Genomic DNA, 16,679 nt, shown 5'->3' with positions numbered 1-16,679 from the left:
CCCACTGTACTTGTCAGAGCAGTACTACCTCATCTGTCTTCTTGTGGTCATGCTGGAATCTGCAGAGCACGGGAATGAATGAAATAGCTCTAGTGAGGCAGGGCTACACCCTGCATGCGTCTCATTTTTGACTTTGGGATTGTGAGAGTTCTTTAAAATGAACGTGTCCACCATTTCGCTTCACATTTGGACCGACACAAACTCGTCTCCGCCGTCATCTAACTGGACGAAGAGTTTGATGAGCATTTACATTTTTCAGGAGGAAAGATATCAATGGCGCTGACGTGCTCATGAGGAGTCTCTATGGTCTGTTGCAGCTCTCTGTTTCTCACACCGATTTTAGCAGCGTCCTCCAGGGAACGGCCTAATGGTCAGAGGACGAGCGAAGATCGTTTACTTGCAGATATTTGGAGCCAAAACAGCTAGCTGGAGCGATGGGAGGTAGACGCCCATCAGTGACCAGACAAAAACAAGTCCTGACCACATCTGTCACACACATGTCACACACATTTCAACATGGCCTTTGTCTTGCTTGAGTTGGCAAAGATTTTCCACTTAGATCATGCTTGAATGACAAGACACAACTGTGTGTGTGTGTAAATATACTACTTTATATAATGGAAATGTCCCCCTCACGTTCCAAAATATGTAAAGGTTTGGTGTGGTTAGCCACTGCTCTGGGGGTTTCACCTCTGGGGCTATAAATACTACTACTACTACTCAAGCCCCTGACAGCTGGAGGACTACCATTTGAAGACTGCAAGGAGCAACCAGGTCGGGAAAATACAACAAACTCCTATGAGTGCTTTTCAGAAAACAAAACACAACAACCTAGGCAATCAAATACAAAGCATTAGAACCCTTTGTAGTGAAGACACCAATTATGTGCAAAGCAGAAAAACCTCAATAGCAACATGTCGTATAGCTTTCTCTTGTTATTGATATAATAGCAGCAAGTATCAACACTCTTAATAAAACATGTCTCCAAGTGCTCTTAGGCAATTCCCATGCTAACTTGACTTGGTGGTGTTTCTGAAATGGATATGAGAAGGTGAAGAGGAAATAACAGAGAAGAAAACAAGGCAGCAAATAAATTATCTAAACGGACATACAATTAAAAACTACTAACATAAACAGCACGCACCCACAACACTGCACTACAAATAAACATAACTATTTTACTTCCTCATCATTTATAGGAATACTGTGATGTAAAGAGCTCAGCTGATCGTTGGTTTGTGAAAGCACCCTTATCACAGGCAGTGTAATCTTTATCTGAAAAATAAAACAAACACTAAATGCAGCTACAAAAAGAAAATGCACTTTAATCAGCTTTTTTTTTTCGCTTTAAAACTATCATTGGCAAGTACACAGATACATCTGTGTAGCACTTATATTTAAACGATATTCTCTCTCCACTCCCCACATCTACCCAACTAAAAACCTTTAGTGCAACACGACATATGGTCTATATGAGACTTACCACCAGGCCGTCATTTCTACGTAGCACACTGTAGGCAAAGGCTGGACATGGGCAGTAGTGGCAGGACAAGAAGCAAGTGTACAAACGTCCTGAACCTCCCGTTACCTGAAAGATATTAATGCAAAACATACTTAAATATGTGACAAAGTTTGTGTTTACTGACCTCAAATGAAATAAATGTCACTTGCAGAGGTATCATTTGTTGTTTATGAGGGGGATTCTGAAATTAAATCTGACTACAGTACTGCAGAGGCAGTTGTGTAGATGAGAAGTGGAGAAAAAAAGCATGCAATGGAATGAAGGAAAACAAGTTGTTTCCCCAAATGATTCTCTACGAGTTCAGGCATAGCTGGCCGAGTTGTGGATATTACAGACGTGATCTTGTTCCATATGGATCTTTCCCTCCTTTTTATATCTATCTATCTATCTATCTATCTATCTATCTAAATTTAAGATTGAGAAATATTTTGCTCTAAAACCTTAAAAAAACAAAACAAATGTAGCTATGATGTAGACCAGCAAACAAACAAACCGTCTTTCCTAGTGTTCATATGATTACCTCAACCAAGGAGGTTATGCTTTTGGTGCTGTGCATGGTGTGAGTGTGTCTTTAAAACCTTTGAGACTACCGAACCAGTGGAGGAGAGAAGAAGAGATTGCTACGACAGATGAACAGTACCTGAAAGTCATGTCCTTAAGAAATAGGAAAAACAAAACAAAACAGCAAAGAGCGGACACAGAACCTGAGAGATGCATCTGAACCTTTTGTTTGACCCATCTACCCTCTTAGACAAGGCCTCATCAGAAATGGTCTTAGTGGAAGAGTGGCTATCAAGAAGCCATTGCTAAGGAAGGAAAACTGAGAGAAAGGGCTGAGATATGACAAAGTACACAAGAGCTGGACTGAAAATCAGTGGCAGTGAGTCTGATGGAGCCCTTTGAGTACTCTATATAAGAACCAGTCCACGTACCATTGTGGCCAAGCGTATATAAAGAGCTGATCAGTTTTTCATCTCTCTCACAAGCTCCCGGACTTACAGATTTCTAATGTTCTGCTCACTCACCCAAGCACACACCTCCCCACAGATTTACTGATCAGTTTGTAAACAACATAGTTGATGCATATCTTACTTGTGTGGAAGGTAGAGCCACTTGTAACACTGAAGACTAGTTACAGAACTCATAGGAAAGCTTGCCTTTAAGGCTCTGTTGAAGAATAGAGGTGATCAAAACACATATTTACCTTCAAGCAGATTAAGACTGTACAAGCTTTTGCCTTGTATACTGCATTTCTATGTATGTTTGCACATGTTTCAATTTCTGTATTTCCCATTTTGCTAGCAAATTAAAGAAATGGGGGGGGGGGGGGGGGGGGGGACTCAACACTTTTGCAGAGCATTGCACTTCATAGACCGCATGCCGGCAAATTTAGAGGAATATAATGGTGTAAACTATTCTTTAGCTTCTACCAACTACATGATTTCTCATTAGTTATTTAGATAAGTAATAAATAATGCATTTTTAAAAAACCTGGGTGGGATGCCTAATGGCCTTGGCTGACTGAAGCTGCTCATGATGTCAGCATTCGCTCCCAGCTACAGACAGTGATTTAGGTGCCGTCCTCATACACATGACACACGAGGACATTAAGTCGGTGGATTAGCTTGACACTTCACAATAACTAATGCTTGCCAAGATGGCAGAGCAGGCTCCATTATTCTCCAAAGCTTCAATGAATTACCTTTGCCTCTGACCTACAAAAGCAAAAACACCTCATTTATTCAATGTGACACTTCATTATTTAAAAAAAAAAAAAAAAAAAGGGCACAAAAGAGACAATTACATAGACTCACAACACCTCACTAAAGATGTACTTTCCACACCAAGATGAGGACAGAAGCTGTAAAACTGTGACCACATGGACAAGGACCACTACAGTTTCTAAAAAACCAAGTTTAAAATCAGCTCACACCAGCTTTTTTTGTTTTCATGAGGCTCTGCTGCAGTTCTCACCACAAAGCTAGTGGCAAGTATCATCAAAAGACACCAAACTGCGCTTGCACTGCTTGGCAGGCATCGAAGTTTCTTCAAAAAAGAAAAAAACGCTATACATCAGCGTCTCTCTGTTACTCACTGCAGTTGGACTCAGCAGAGTTCTGGCTTCATCTCTTCTACAAGCAGTGGCTCCCATGAGAGTATTTGCCATTAACGTGAGCCAGAGGAGCAGGAACTAGGGCAGCTCTCCGTTCCACGCCACAAACTTTGGGGAAATTTATAGTGGGAAGTCATTAAGATACGCTACCCCTGTGTCTGTATGCCAACATGCTGTATATGTGCATTATCAGTCAACCCTGACTGGGTGCATTTATTCTGACTTACAAAACACAGACCTGGAGATTCTCATGTGTAATGATGAATTACTTTAAGAACCAAAAAGCCTTCATGTTAATGCTACAAAGACTTATGTTTTACATTCCATTAAGAAGAATGGTTTAGCTTATAACTAATGGCACTTCAGAGAGGATTAAATAAACCCTCCTTACAGCCAGTCACACATCTCAGCAGGCCATGTCACCACCACCACCTTAAACTGAAACCTTAAAACATGACCTGAACTGGATATTTGATAGATAATTAAATAACTTACAGACAACATTTCATATTGTCACCTTGAACTGTGAGAAGCTGTAATAACTTTCTATTTCCCCACTATATTAATGACAGTTGACTCAAAAACATTTATTTTAAGTTTCAGTACTTCTAAGACTTCACCACTCACAAATTCTCTTTCCAAAAAAACAAAACGGTGGTACATTTCTTATCAAAAGGTCATTTGACTTTAAGAATGAGATAAGACTGTAAAGAAAAATTGCACTGAAATGCCAAGTTCTCATGGGTTATTCATAAGGTGACAAAATAACCACCACAACACGAGAAACTCCGTCCAACAGAAACAAATTATTAGTAGGAAATGACAAAAATGGCCGAATCTGTTCATTTATCATCTTCTTTCCATTGAACACACGCATCACTGCACTTCCAGTAAATGCATTTCTTTCCCAAATAAGATTATTTTTGTAATGTGGTGAGAGACGGCTGCTCCCTCCTCTTCCCGCCTTACAGGAAATTGGCATAAATGCTTGACATGTTGATGACTAATTGCAGAAAAGCCAGAAAATGAGCTAAAGCTCCAACTCCCAGTGGTAGCATATACTTCCTGAAGATGCTCCAGTCTGGTCAAAATCACAGGGCCTCAAGTCCAACCTTGAACGTTATTTCATCACTTAACCTTTGATCCTCACAGCAGTAACTTCACCTCCTTTTTTATTTCTCATTAGAAATCAGGGACCTGCTTTGATTCATTTTAGCTGGAACCTAATATGTGTCTTCATGCACTTCTCACTATGTTCTGATGTGTTCAGGTATTTTTAAGGGGTTGGTTTGATTTTAAATGCTGCCTACTGACAAGTGAAGTCAGAGAGCAGTGTAAGCTAAATGTCTGAGCCATGCCTCTGAGACATGATTTGAACAGACACTGTTAAATTAAAACTTTATATAAGTGCCACCTGGCTGGATTACAGGAGGAAACTCACAGCTGTCAAAATGAACTTATAAGATGCAAAAGCAAATTTGATGCTTTTGGATTAAAAAAAAAAAAAAAAAAAAAATCTAAAACTCTCAAGTGATTCAAGTTGCCAGAAATATTTAGAAATACTGATGTAAAATGGTCAGACATGAGGTAGCTGCGGTGTGAATGATGTGGAAAAGTTAAGTTGTGCTGAAAATTTCACAACACGAACAAAATCCATGTCTTTATTTAGCTGCATTGTGCTCTAACGCTCCTCTCATAAAACTACTTTTTACAAGAGGCTAAAGGAGTTTACAGGAAATTCAGGACACAATGACCACAACCTTGGTGGACTGCTTTGTTTCTCCCACTACAACTGATGCCTTGTCCCCCTGAGGCTAACTCATAAGCTTGCAGCATGACTCAGGACAAATTTCAGGAAAATAGTCCTTTTTCTTTCACATTAAGTCATTTCCTGTCTTATAAAAATGTTCTTCATGCGTAAAATGCTTTTGTAAATTTGTACTTTTAGGAAGGAATTTCTCACATGCAGTGAGAAACACCTTTTATGACCTTGGCAGGCACAGAGAAGTGAGACTCGGGCTTAAAAAAAAAAAAAAAAAAAAAAAAAAAGAGACCTGAAAGGCCTTGCGTCCACTGGGAGCTGTCAAACAGGTGACTGAGTGCTGGTCAACCAAATCCAAAGCCTGTAACGCACAAGACCCGAAGACAAACTTCAGCCTATGAGACAAGAAGAAGAAGAAGAAGAAGAAGAAGAAGGAGTCGTCAAAACAACAACAGAAGCTTTGTGCTCAGATTTAAAAGTGTATAAGAAAAGCAAAACAATTAATCACAGAAACCTGTCATTTCTTAATTAAAAATGCAAGATCGTCATGGATTTTAGGAGTTTGCTGATTTTTCTGTTGTTATATTATAGCAGTTTTCCCAAAATTTGAAAAAATGGCCACCCACAGTTTGGATGATTTTTTTTTTCCCCCCCAATATTTTATTTTAATTTTTTCAGCATAGAAAACCCCATCAACAAACAAATACAGCTCAGGCGCTGAGATGATAGGACAAGAAATAGCACAACAATAATATGAATCAATAGGCAAAGACAAAAGAAAAAAAGAAAGAAAACATTAAAATCAGAAACTACCAGTATCCATAATGAATTAAATGTCATGAATATGTAATAAACAGGGAAGTTGCAGTGCCATGGTACATGTTTATACAACGTGAGCCTTCTCAAGGCGAGTACAAAACGGAGTCCAGGATTTTGAGAAAACATTTGCTGCAGGTGTTTGCAGGTATCGAACTTTTTCCAGTTGAATGACTGATAGCATGTCATTGAGCCAGACACTGAAGGAGGGAGGAGCAGCGGACTTCCATTCCTGTAGAATAAGTCTTTTCGCGATCATCATTCCGAGGTCGATTGGCACCCACACAGTCGCAGGGATAGTTCTGGAACGTACACAGCCAAAAACTGCAATTTCTGGATTGGGTGAGATGGAAATCCCATAAGCTTTAGAGTACCAATCAAATATTTTGAACCAAAAATTGGTCAATGAGGGGCAATGCCAGAAAGCGTGAGCCAATGTGCTCTCTGATGTTTTACATCTGTCACATATGGGGGAAGTTGAAGGATGAATTTTGTGTAGCCGAACCTTGGAATAATGTAGCCGATGGACAATTTTAAATTGTATTAATTGATGTCTGCTGTTAACAGAGCAGGAATGAATTTTTGATAGGCATTTGTCCCACATAGATTCTGATATTTCTATGCCCAATTCCTCCCTCCAAGCGTCTCTTATCCTCGTAGTCTGCACTTCAATGCTGTCAGCAAACAAATGTACAATTGTAGAAATCAAATGTTTGGAGTAAGGAGGGCTCAGGAACACCTTAAAAAGGTTATGTTCATGTGGAACATCTTGGCAATTCTTCATATTGGATTGCATAAAATGCCTGACTTGTAGGTAACGGTAAAAATGTGAATGCGGTAAATCAAATTTTTGCTTAAGCTGATTAAATGATGCAAATTTTCCATCTATATAAAGATCTTTGAATATGATTAAGCCCTTCTCCTTCCAAACATAGGATTTATCATCCCAAGGAGGCAAAAAGGCATGGTTATCACATATTGGTGCCTGCACAGAGGAGTTTGGCAGTTCAAAAAAAACCTCTAACTTGGTTTAAAATTCGCACAGATTATTTCAGAACAAACCCCAGTTTCTTAAGACTTTCTGTATGAAAGAAAGAACGGCACTAGTATGGGCAGAACTTTGTGCCATCAGAAACTAAATTTGAATAAGATCAATTCAAATTTGAATTGCTCAAATTTAATCTGAATTGCTCAACTTGAATAAAACCTTCTGAAGCTGAATTTGAATTAGCCTAATTTGAAATCCAATAAATTGATTTGAAAATGATCATCACTGAATCGAAACAGAATTTTACATTATGAAAATTAATTAATTTAATTTGAAATTGTATTCATCCTTCTTTAAATTTAGCTTTTGAATGCTTTCAGTTTCACTGCTCACCATTCAATTTCAGTTCTACAATTCAGTTTTTGGGGGCATACATCCAGGCCCTTTGTGAAAGCCGCAGAGTAATCGAGCACCGTTTGTACCTGCAGACCTTCCTTGAGTTGGAGCGGGACACAGATTTAAGTATTCAGAAGTCATTCGTCATGTCAGATGACCGGCAGATAAACGTTCAGGTTGGTAATAAATATATTACCTGTATAAGAAAAAGCATCATATAAACAAATGATATCTGATAACTGTTATGCTTATTGTAGCTGTTTGCTAAAAAAAAAAAAAAAAAAAAAAAAAAAAGCTAAATTTAGCTTAGTTTGCCCTGGGTTCAGCTTCGACAAATATGATCGACTGTTTCCAGTAGAATATGATCAGTGTTGGGTAAGTTACTTTAAATTAGTAACTTAGAAGTAACTAGTAATGTAACTATCAAAAGTAACTTGATAGTTACTCGTTACTTTCAAAGTAACTAGTTACTAGGGAAAGTAACTTTGGTTTAACTCAGAATTCTCTTGTTAATGTGTTGCTTCCATAACTGGATACCCAGCAAGATTTCCAGTCTTCTAGCTTGCTTACTTGCCACAAGTGCACTGTGCCACCTACCAATAGAAAGGAAAAGATAATGTGCATACAGTGGGGCAAAAAAGTATTTAGTCAGCCACCGATTGTCATCATTTTAAGTGGGGGAACTTGCACAGAGGTCAGTAATTTGCACCAGAGGTACACTTCAACTGTGAGAGACAGAATGTGAAAAAAAAATCCATGAATTCACATGGTAGGATTTGTAAAGAATTTATTCGTAAATTAGGGTGGAAAATAAGTATTTGGTCACCTCAAACAAGGAAAATCTCTGGCTCTCACAGAGCTGTAACGTCTTCTGTAAGAAGCTTTTCTGTCCCCCACTCGTTACCTGTATGAATGGCACCTGTTTGAACTCATCATCTGTATAAAAGACACCTGTCCACAGCCTCAAACAGTCAGACTCCAAACTCCGCCATGGCCAAGACCAAAGAGCTTTCGAAGGACACCAGGAAAAGTATTGTAGACCTGCACCAGACTGGGAAGAGTGAATCTACAATAGGCAAGCAGCTTGGTGTGAAAAAATCAACTGTGGGAGCAATCATCAGAAAATGGAAGACATACAAGACCACTGATAATCTCCCTCGATCTGGGGCTCCACGCAAGATCTCATCCCGTGGGGTCAAAATGATCATGAGAACGGTGAGAAAAGATCCCAGAACCACACGGGGGGACCTGGTGAATGACCTGCAGAGAGCTGGGACCAAAGTAACAAAGGTCACCATCAGTAACACACTACAACGGCAGGGAATCAAATCCCGCAGTGCCAGACGTGTTCCGCTGCTGAAGCCAGTGCATGTCCAGGCCTGTCTGAAGTTTGCCAGAGAGCACATGGATGATATAGCAGAGGATTGGGAGAATGTCATGTGGTCAGATGAAACCAAAGTAGAACTTTTTGGTATAAACTCAACTCGTTGTGTTTGGAGGAAGAAGAATACTGAGTTGCATCCCAAGAACACCACACCTAGTGTGAAGCATGGGGGTGGAAACATCATGCTATGGGGCTGTTTTTCTGCCAAAGGGACAGGACGACTGATCCGTGTTAAGGACAGAATGAATGGGGCCATGTATCGTGAGATTTTGAGCCAAAACCACCTTCCATCAGTGAGAACTTTGAAGATGAAACGAGGCTGGGTCTTCCAACATGACAATGATCCAAAACACACCGCCCGGGCAACAAAGGAGTGGCTCCGTAAGAAGCATTTGAAAGTCCTGGAGTGGCCTAGCCAGTCTCCAGACCTCAACCCCATAGAAAATCTGTGGCGGGAGTTGAAAGTCTGTGTTGCTCGGCGACAGCCCCAAAACATCACTGCTCTCGAGAAGATCTGCATGGAGGAATGGGCCAAAATACCAGCTACTGTGTGTGCAAACCTGGTAAAGACCTATAGTAAACGTTTGACCTCTGTTATTGCCAACAAAGGTTATGTTACATAGTATTGAGTTGTATTTTTGTTATTGACCAAATACTTATTTTCCACCCTGATTTACGAATAAATTCTTTACAAATCCTACCATGTGGATTCATGGATTTTTTTTTCCACATTCTGTCTCTCACAGTTGAAGTGTACCTCTGGTGCAAATTACTGACCTCTGTCATCATTTTAAGTGGGGGAACTTGCACAATCGGTGGCTGACTAAATACTTTTTTGCCCCACTGTATTTCCACGAGAGAAATCCCATGCCTGGACCGTCGTTGACCGCCGCCATGATTTTAGCCTACGTCACAAAATCATGTGCGCTTTTTACATCCAACAGGAAAACTGCAGTTGTGGTGCTTTTGATTGTACTCAGAACTCGGAAATTCTGCCTTCTGAATAGGAAGATGTAGGTAACACCAGACTGCAGATGAGCTGCATACAGGGCTGGACTGGGACAAAAAAAATCGTCCCGGGCATTTTGACTAGAGACCGGCCCACTATTATAGGAAAAATCATAAAGCCTTTGAATGAAAATAAACACTGTTGTGACAGTGATGTACACTGTCTTGATGGTATATATGTATCAATGTATCAATCTATCAATCGTTTGTTGTAAGACTCAGATAATAATTTTTCATTTTTTTTTTTTTTAATAAAAGCTAGACATTTTAAATGAGAATAAGAAAGTATTTCCTTGTGCCCCCCTTTCCCTTTTAATGCCCTACCTGGCCCCCTGGCAACACTTTGCTAGACCCGCTCCAGCAAACATCAGCTGATACTAGAAATTAATATTAAATAAATTCTAACAACAGCTGATCAAGCTTAAACGTGCAGCTGTTGTTTAACGCGAGCTCCGCTGGTTTCTTCTTTCTGGCGCGAAGTGGGCGATAAACAAACAAGAGAGAAAAGCCGATCACCTGATCATTGATCAGTTTCATGATTGAAGTAGAAACGGGAGAGGGAGGGGAGAGAATAAGAGAAGAAGAGGCAGCTGACAGCGTAAAGACAGAATAACTTCAGCTTTGTGTCTTTTTCATTGTAGCTGAAGTCCGGGACAAACTGTCTTCCTTTTCACCTCAATATGAAACGCGTAATATTTTCTCTGAATACCAGACTATTCTGGTTTTTTTTTAATGGGACAGTTGGCAACTCTAATAATTAACCTTATGAACAAAATAAAGTTTAACATCAGTAACATAGCACCCACCCAGCTGTATAGAAACCCCGTCATGCTAGCTAGTACGCAGTACAAAAAAGTCAGCATAACGAAAATAAACTCCACCTAAACTTGGTTTATATCTGACCCAGAAAGACTGCAGGTCATAACTTCTTACCTGAAGTTCAGTTCTCCTGACACTTGGACCGGTGGCCGGTCCTTAGTTACTTATTAAAAAAACACGATTTACAACCTGAATAGGTGATAAAGCGATAGATCTTTCAGCCCAATTCTACTTTTTCTGCATAATCCATCATACAAAATGTAATCAAATAGAAAAGTCTCTTTTTAAAACTTGTTTTATCCATTTTAATCTTTTAACTTTATGCATCAGGCAAAAATTTAATTATATGCAACATTCTCTGACTGGAAGAAATTAGTTTAACATTTAAACCTATTTTCTGCACATTCCAGCACATAAAATAAAATATTTTTTGTGTTTACACTCAGTCTTTCAAATAGATGCAAGTAAAACACAGAAGAAAATAAATAAAATCAAAGACTAGCGGTCCTGTTGCTCTATTTTCACCTGTAAAGCAGGAGTGGGGTAGGCGGAGGTTTACCCTGGTGCAGGTGTGCTGCAGCGGTCAGTGGAAGAATCCGCGAGTTTCTGTGAATTTCCCATTACGTCGTTGCGCAGTTTTCTTCCCACGCACAACGGACGCTAATGTTTTTGTCACTTTTTATGGAATCAAACTCAAAGTAAGGTCAGTACTAGAGCAGGGCGATATGGCCAAAAATATTTATCACGATATATATTTGAAAATTTGCGATAACGATATAACCGACGATATAATTGATGCGAGACAAAATACAACTCCACAACATTACTAGCGCAAGAAGACAACCTTCCATTTATTTTCACTTAAACAAGAAGCTGGTTTTTATGTACATTAAAGCTTTATAAAAATGTAACAGTGCAAATGCAAATTCCTTGCTGAAAGTTTAACCAAAAGGCATTTCCAGTAGAAATGGGCTGACATATCCTGAGCATAACCATGTATAATATCCACTGAAGTTAAAAAGAGGTGCTTTGCAACATTAAACTGCAGTGTGCAGTACGTATTTTTCGGACCATAAGGTGCACGGGATTATAAGGCACATTAAGCGAAACAAAGCAGTCAGATAAATCAAACTTTATTAAACTCATTCTTCTTGCTTCCTCCACTTCTGTACCATTGATTCATTAATGTTGAATTCTCTGGCAGCTGCTCTATTCCCATGTTGTTGCAGTATATTAATGACTAACCTCGTATTGTGGATGGATTATCTCAGTTGTTCTCCTGACTGAAGTTTGGTCCGTTTACAGTATCCTGCCATGCGATTGCATTTGTCTCTAACCATGAAGAACCTTCACGTTAACTTTTATAAGTGGAAAAGTGTTAGTGTTCGTCCTCCAGCTTCACTGTTTATGTTATGCTAACATAGCTGTGTCGCTAGCGATCACGTAGCACATCATTATATACCAGCTAGCCCAACTTCAGTAACCCTACAAACGTCACTGCTGTTTAGTTTCCTGTCTTCATTTATGTTGGAAGTGATAGCAGAGCTGTACGTTTGATTTTTTTCAGAAATCTCTCCGTCAGAACATGCTATATCATGCTTAGGTAACTAGCGAAACTAGCGAGCTAACTTCCGCTAGCTTCCTGCTAACTTCTAACTCCGTTAAATGTAATAACTTTTGTTTTCATGGATGCCTGGAAGTTAAACTTTATAGTTACACCTGGTAAAGCAGCAATGCTGATCGTTTTATTAAAGATGAAAGAATTTAGACAGTTTTTAACTCTAAGTGATGCTGCAGTGTTGTTTGACCTGAAGCATACGGAGTTTAGGACCCAGATTACTCCCAGATTTAAGAGCATCTTAGTCCGACAAATATGACAATAACAACGGCTGCTTGCATGTTCTGCAAAAAAATGTGCTTTGTTGGGTATCTGACGGACAAACACCAAACCAGTTCCACATCACTGAAGTTGCACCATTTTTACAAACCAATTCTGGTTCATCTGTTTCACTCAACAATCGGCCATGTGCGTATGAAAACAAAGGCACTGCGCATGCGCGTTTTACTCCCATTCTATCGCGATATTTCATTTTCCTATCGTTGCCTAACATTATACCGGTATTACCGTGAACGGTATAATATGGCCCAGCCCTAGTCAGTACTTCCACGCTTTAAACGCTGCACGCTCATCCTCTCTCCTGCACTCGATATATGATCCATTGTTGATCTGCACACAGCTGTTGTCACGAACGTCGCACTCGCTTACGTCATTGTCATGAGACATTCTCACAAAAAAATAAAAATAAATAAATAAAATTAAATAAAATTTAAAAAAAAAATCACGGTTTTAGTAACGCAGTATTCCTACGGGAAAGTAACGGTAATCTAATTACCGTTTTTGCAATAGTAATCCCTTACTTTACTCGTTACTTGAAAAAAGTAATCAGATTACAGTAACGCATTACAAGTAACATGTTACTGCCCATCTCTGGTCCCAACACTGAATTTGATATACAACTATCACTGAAACAGCAAACTTTGTGGGGGGAAAAACCTCAACACTTCTCATTCTCTAAATGTTTGGCCACAGCTGTATATTACACTATAAGTGCTTGTTCACTCTTGTCAGTAATTACATTTCTAAGTTCTCTTTGTGCAGTTACAGGTAAACAATATCCAATATTTTATCTAAATGACTGCTTTGTCTTTGAAAAGGTGATGGTCCAGTTCTACTCTAAGTACTTCCTTACGGTGGCTCACAGGACAAGAACTCAAGTTGAGCAATTCAGAATCAATCTGAGCAATTCAAATTCAACTTATTCAAATTCAGTTTTTGATAGCACAGAGTTCTGCCCATACAATAGCCCATGTTCAAAAAAAAAAGAAAAAAACCCCAAACAAACCTCAAAAACATTTAAATAAAAAACCACAATGGTGGAGAGGGAGACGAAGAGTAACTGGCTTCTTTTTCCCCCACTCTAACCGTGTTCACAGGCCGTTCCAGTGTTCATCTGTCTTATACACTCGATCAAACAACAAATATAAAGTTATACAAGTTAGAAATCAAAGTGTGTCTTCCAGCGAACATTAAAAAAATAAAAATGGAATTTAGCGCATCTCAAATAAATAAATAAATAAATGAATAAATAATTCAAAAAGTAGCTATATTAATACTGAAAAAAAACAAGAAGGTAAAATATTCCCTCCAAACAAAACTTATAAAATTCTAAATGCGCAAATCAGTCCATCCATGATTACATTGTGCTGCAATGTAGTATGCGCCTGCGTGAGTGTATCGTCTATGTTGGTTATTGGACTGACGATCGTCGGTTGGAAATTTTTTACATATTGCCCAACCTTACTAGTCATAAGCCACACTCTCAAAGCAGTCCTAAGGGGGGGGGGGGGGTGGAGGGTTGCGAGTAATGCTTGTGAGAAACAAAAGGTTATAAAGACGAGAGGCACACTGCATATCTACACAAACCACACACTCATCTGTGGTGGAGCATCTTGAACCCCCCCCCCCCCCCTTTTTTTTTTTCTCTTTATATACACATCATTTTCGTCGCTGCATGTCTCCTCGGGTTAGTGCAGATAGTTACTTTAACACAACATTCTATGTGTCTAATTAGAGCACATGTTAAATGGTTTCAAACCAGACTTCTATTGGTTTAAAGGTCTATCCTATGAAAAAGGTCATTCAATCATGTTAGATAATCACGCTGAAGTTCAGTGCAATAAGAACAACATCCCTTTATCCATTACATCCCCATCACTCAGTTTGTTTTTATTAAAATTCTGACTGGAATCATTAATGTGGACAACCTAATTGTGCTGCTATATGATAAATATGCTTCTACAAAGCCTGGGAGATTTAAAAAAAGAAAAAGAAAAAAAAAAAGACAAAAAACAAAAGTCTACTAGTGAATTGCCAGAGTGTGATGAGCCCCTAAACCAGAGGCTTCCTGTGTGATAAACAGGATGTGGTGACAGGGAGCACTCCTGTACTCTCAACATTTTGAGCCACTTTGCCAGGAAATCTCACAGAACACCATCGCAGTCCTATCGGTGTCTGTGTCACATGGGGAAACCCAGACTGCACGCATGCATAGTTGGTCATTGTCAGTGTGGTTTATCCACATCACACCCACTCAGAACCAAATTTTTTCTTACTAAGAACATAACTCAGACAGGAGTGGATTACTACTTTTATTGACTGTTTGTGGAGGTTCTCAGTCATCCAGGTCATCGTAGTCTAAGGAGGTTGGAAAGAAAAGCGTCTGGCTCACAGTGGACGTAAATGGCTTCTTTCACTCCTCTTTCAAACCATCTGTCCTCTCTGTCCAAAATGTGAACGTTGGCATCCTCGAAAGAGTGTCCTTTGTCCTTTAGATGCAGATGAACTGCTGAGTCTTGTCCTGTGGAGGTGGCTCTTCTATGTTGTGCCATGCGCTTGTGAAGTGGCTGTTTGGTCTCTCCGATGTAGAGGTCTGGACATTCCTCGCTGCACTGTACAGCATACACCACATTGTTAAGTTTGTGTTTAGGAGTTCTGTCTTTTGGGTGAACCAGTTTCTGTCTAAGTGTGTTGCTGGGTCTGAAGTACACCGGGATGTCGTGCTTGGAGAAGAGCCTCCTGAGTTTCTCTGATACACCGGCTACATAGGAGATGAAAATGTTGTTGCATCTGTCTTTCTTATCCTCCCTCGCTGGTGTCTGATCTTCTTTTCTGTGCATCTTTGCTGACTTTATAAACGCCCAATTAGGATAACCGTATGTTTTAAGTGCTTCCTTTATGTGTGTGTGTTCCTTCTTTTTCCCTTCTGGCTTAGAGGGAATATTATCTGCCCGGTGGTGTAGGGTCCTAATTACCCCAAGTTTGTGTTCCAGAGGGTGATGGGAGTCAAAGAGGAGGTACTGCGCAGTCCAGGAAAGGCAAACAGTTGTCCTTTACGCTGTGCACACTGAAGAGAATGACAACATCAACATTCAAGTTTACCGGAAGCCCACACACGGACCAGTACCTCCTCTTTGACTCCAAGATGAAATCCAAGATGCCCTCAGTATTTGATAGGTGGATGAAAGAAATCAGAAGTACAGTACAAGCGTAGTGTGGAGTCATCAGAAGTTTAGTACAACTAAAGAAAATCAAATACATGCATGGAAAGACTGTTTGTGTGTGTTTGAGTGATTTTTCTTTTCTGGTGTACTTTTATACTAGTTGAACATTTTGATAATCAGATAATCAAAGAAAGAAAGAAAATAATACTTACGCAATCAGCAGGTCATTGGGAACTGCAAGAAGAAGAAAAAGTGAAGGTGTAAACAATTTATCAGCTGCTGCAGGGCTTGTAAGATAACACTTGGCTATTGTGTTGATGTTGAGGTAAAGATGAACTATGTAGGCAAACAGAACGTTTACTTTGTGTTTACACTTTTTTAACTTGCCTCCTTCTTCATTAGCCAGTGGAAAACTCTTCCCAGCAATTGAATGTGTGGAAGTCATTAAACTGCAAAAATACCTCATTATGCTTTATTATAGAGCTGGGCGATAGAACGATAACGATATGTATCGCGATATAACTTTTACTCGATAGAGAAATTAAGCTATCGCGATAGACCTCGCCGCTCTTGTCCTCAAAAAAAAAAAAGGTCAGCCAATCCAAATTAAGTAGCACAGAGCCGAACCAATCACAGCCGCAGCGTCACGTCGCGTGACTTGTTACGTACAGCACAAGTGCCAAGCCGCACGTGTGTTTGTTTGGGAAGCAGCCAGCGGGTAATGGAGCCAGCGCGTAATGGAGGAAATGAGTGTGCCGACTAGAAAAATCAACCGAGCGTGACCAAAGAGAAAACAGATGATGGTTCCAA

General features: G+C 39.7%; 1 protein-coding gene across 1 annotated transcript in view; it reads right to left on the bottom strand.

Moving 5' to 3' along the window:
• zswim7 (zinc finger, SWIM-type containing 7) overlaps window positions 1-16,679 on the bottom strand; it is a 35,282-nt gene that overhangs the window by 6,481 nt on the left and 12,122 nt on the right. The window contains exons 2-4 of the mRNA XM_004557409.5: window positions 16,082-16,103; window positions 5,690-5,792; window positions 1,484-1,588 (exon numbers count right to left, since the gene is read on the bottom strand). Coding sequence (XP_004557466.1) covers window positions 1,484-1,588; window positions 5,690-5,792; window positions 16,082-16,103 — 230 coding nt within the window. The remainder of the gene's footprint in view (window positions 1-1,483; window positions 1,589-5,689; window positions 5,793-16,081; window positions 16,104-16,679) is intronic.

This window comes from Maylandia zebra, linkage group LG10 (genome assembly GCF_041146795.1).
Source record: "Maylandia zebra isolate NMK-2024a linkage group LG10, Mzebra_GT3a, whole genome shotgun sequence".
Taxonomy (NCBI): Eukaryota; Metazoa; Chordata; class Actinopteri; order Cichliformes; family Cichlidae; genus Maylandia; species Maylandia zebra.
Note: the sequence above shows the minus strand (reverse complement) of the source record. Positions and strands in the feature narration are given on the sequence as shown.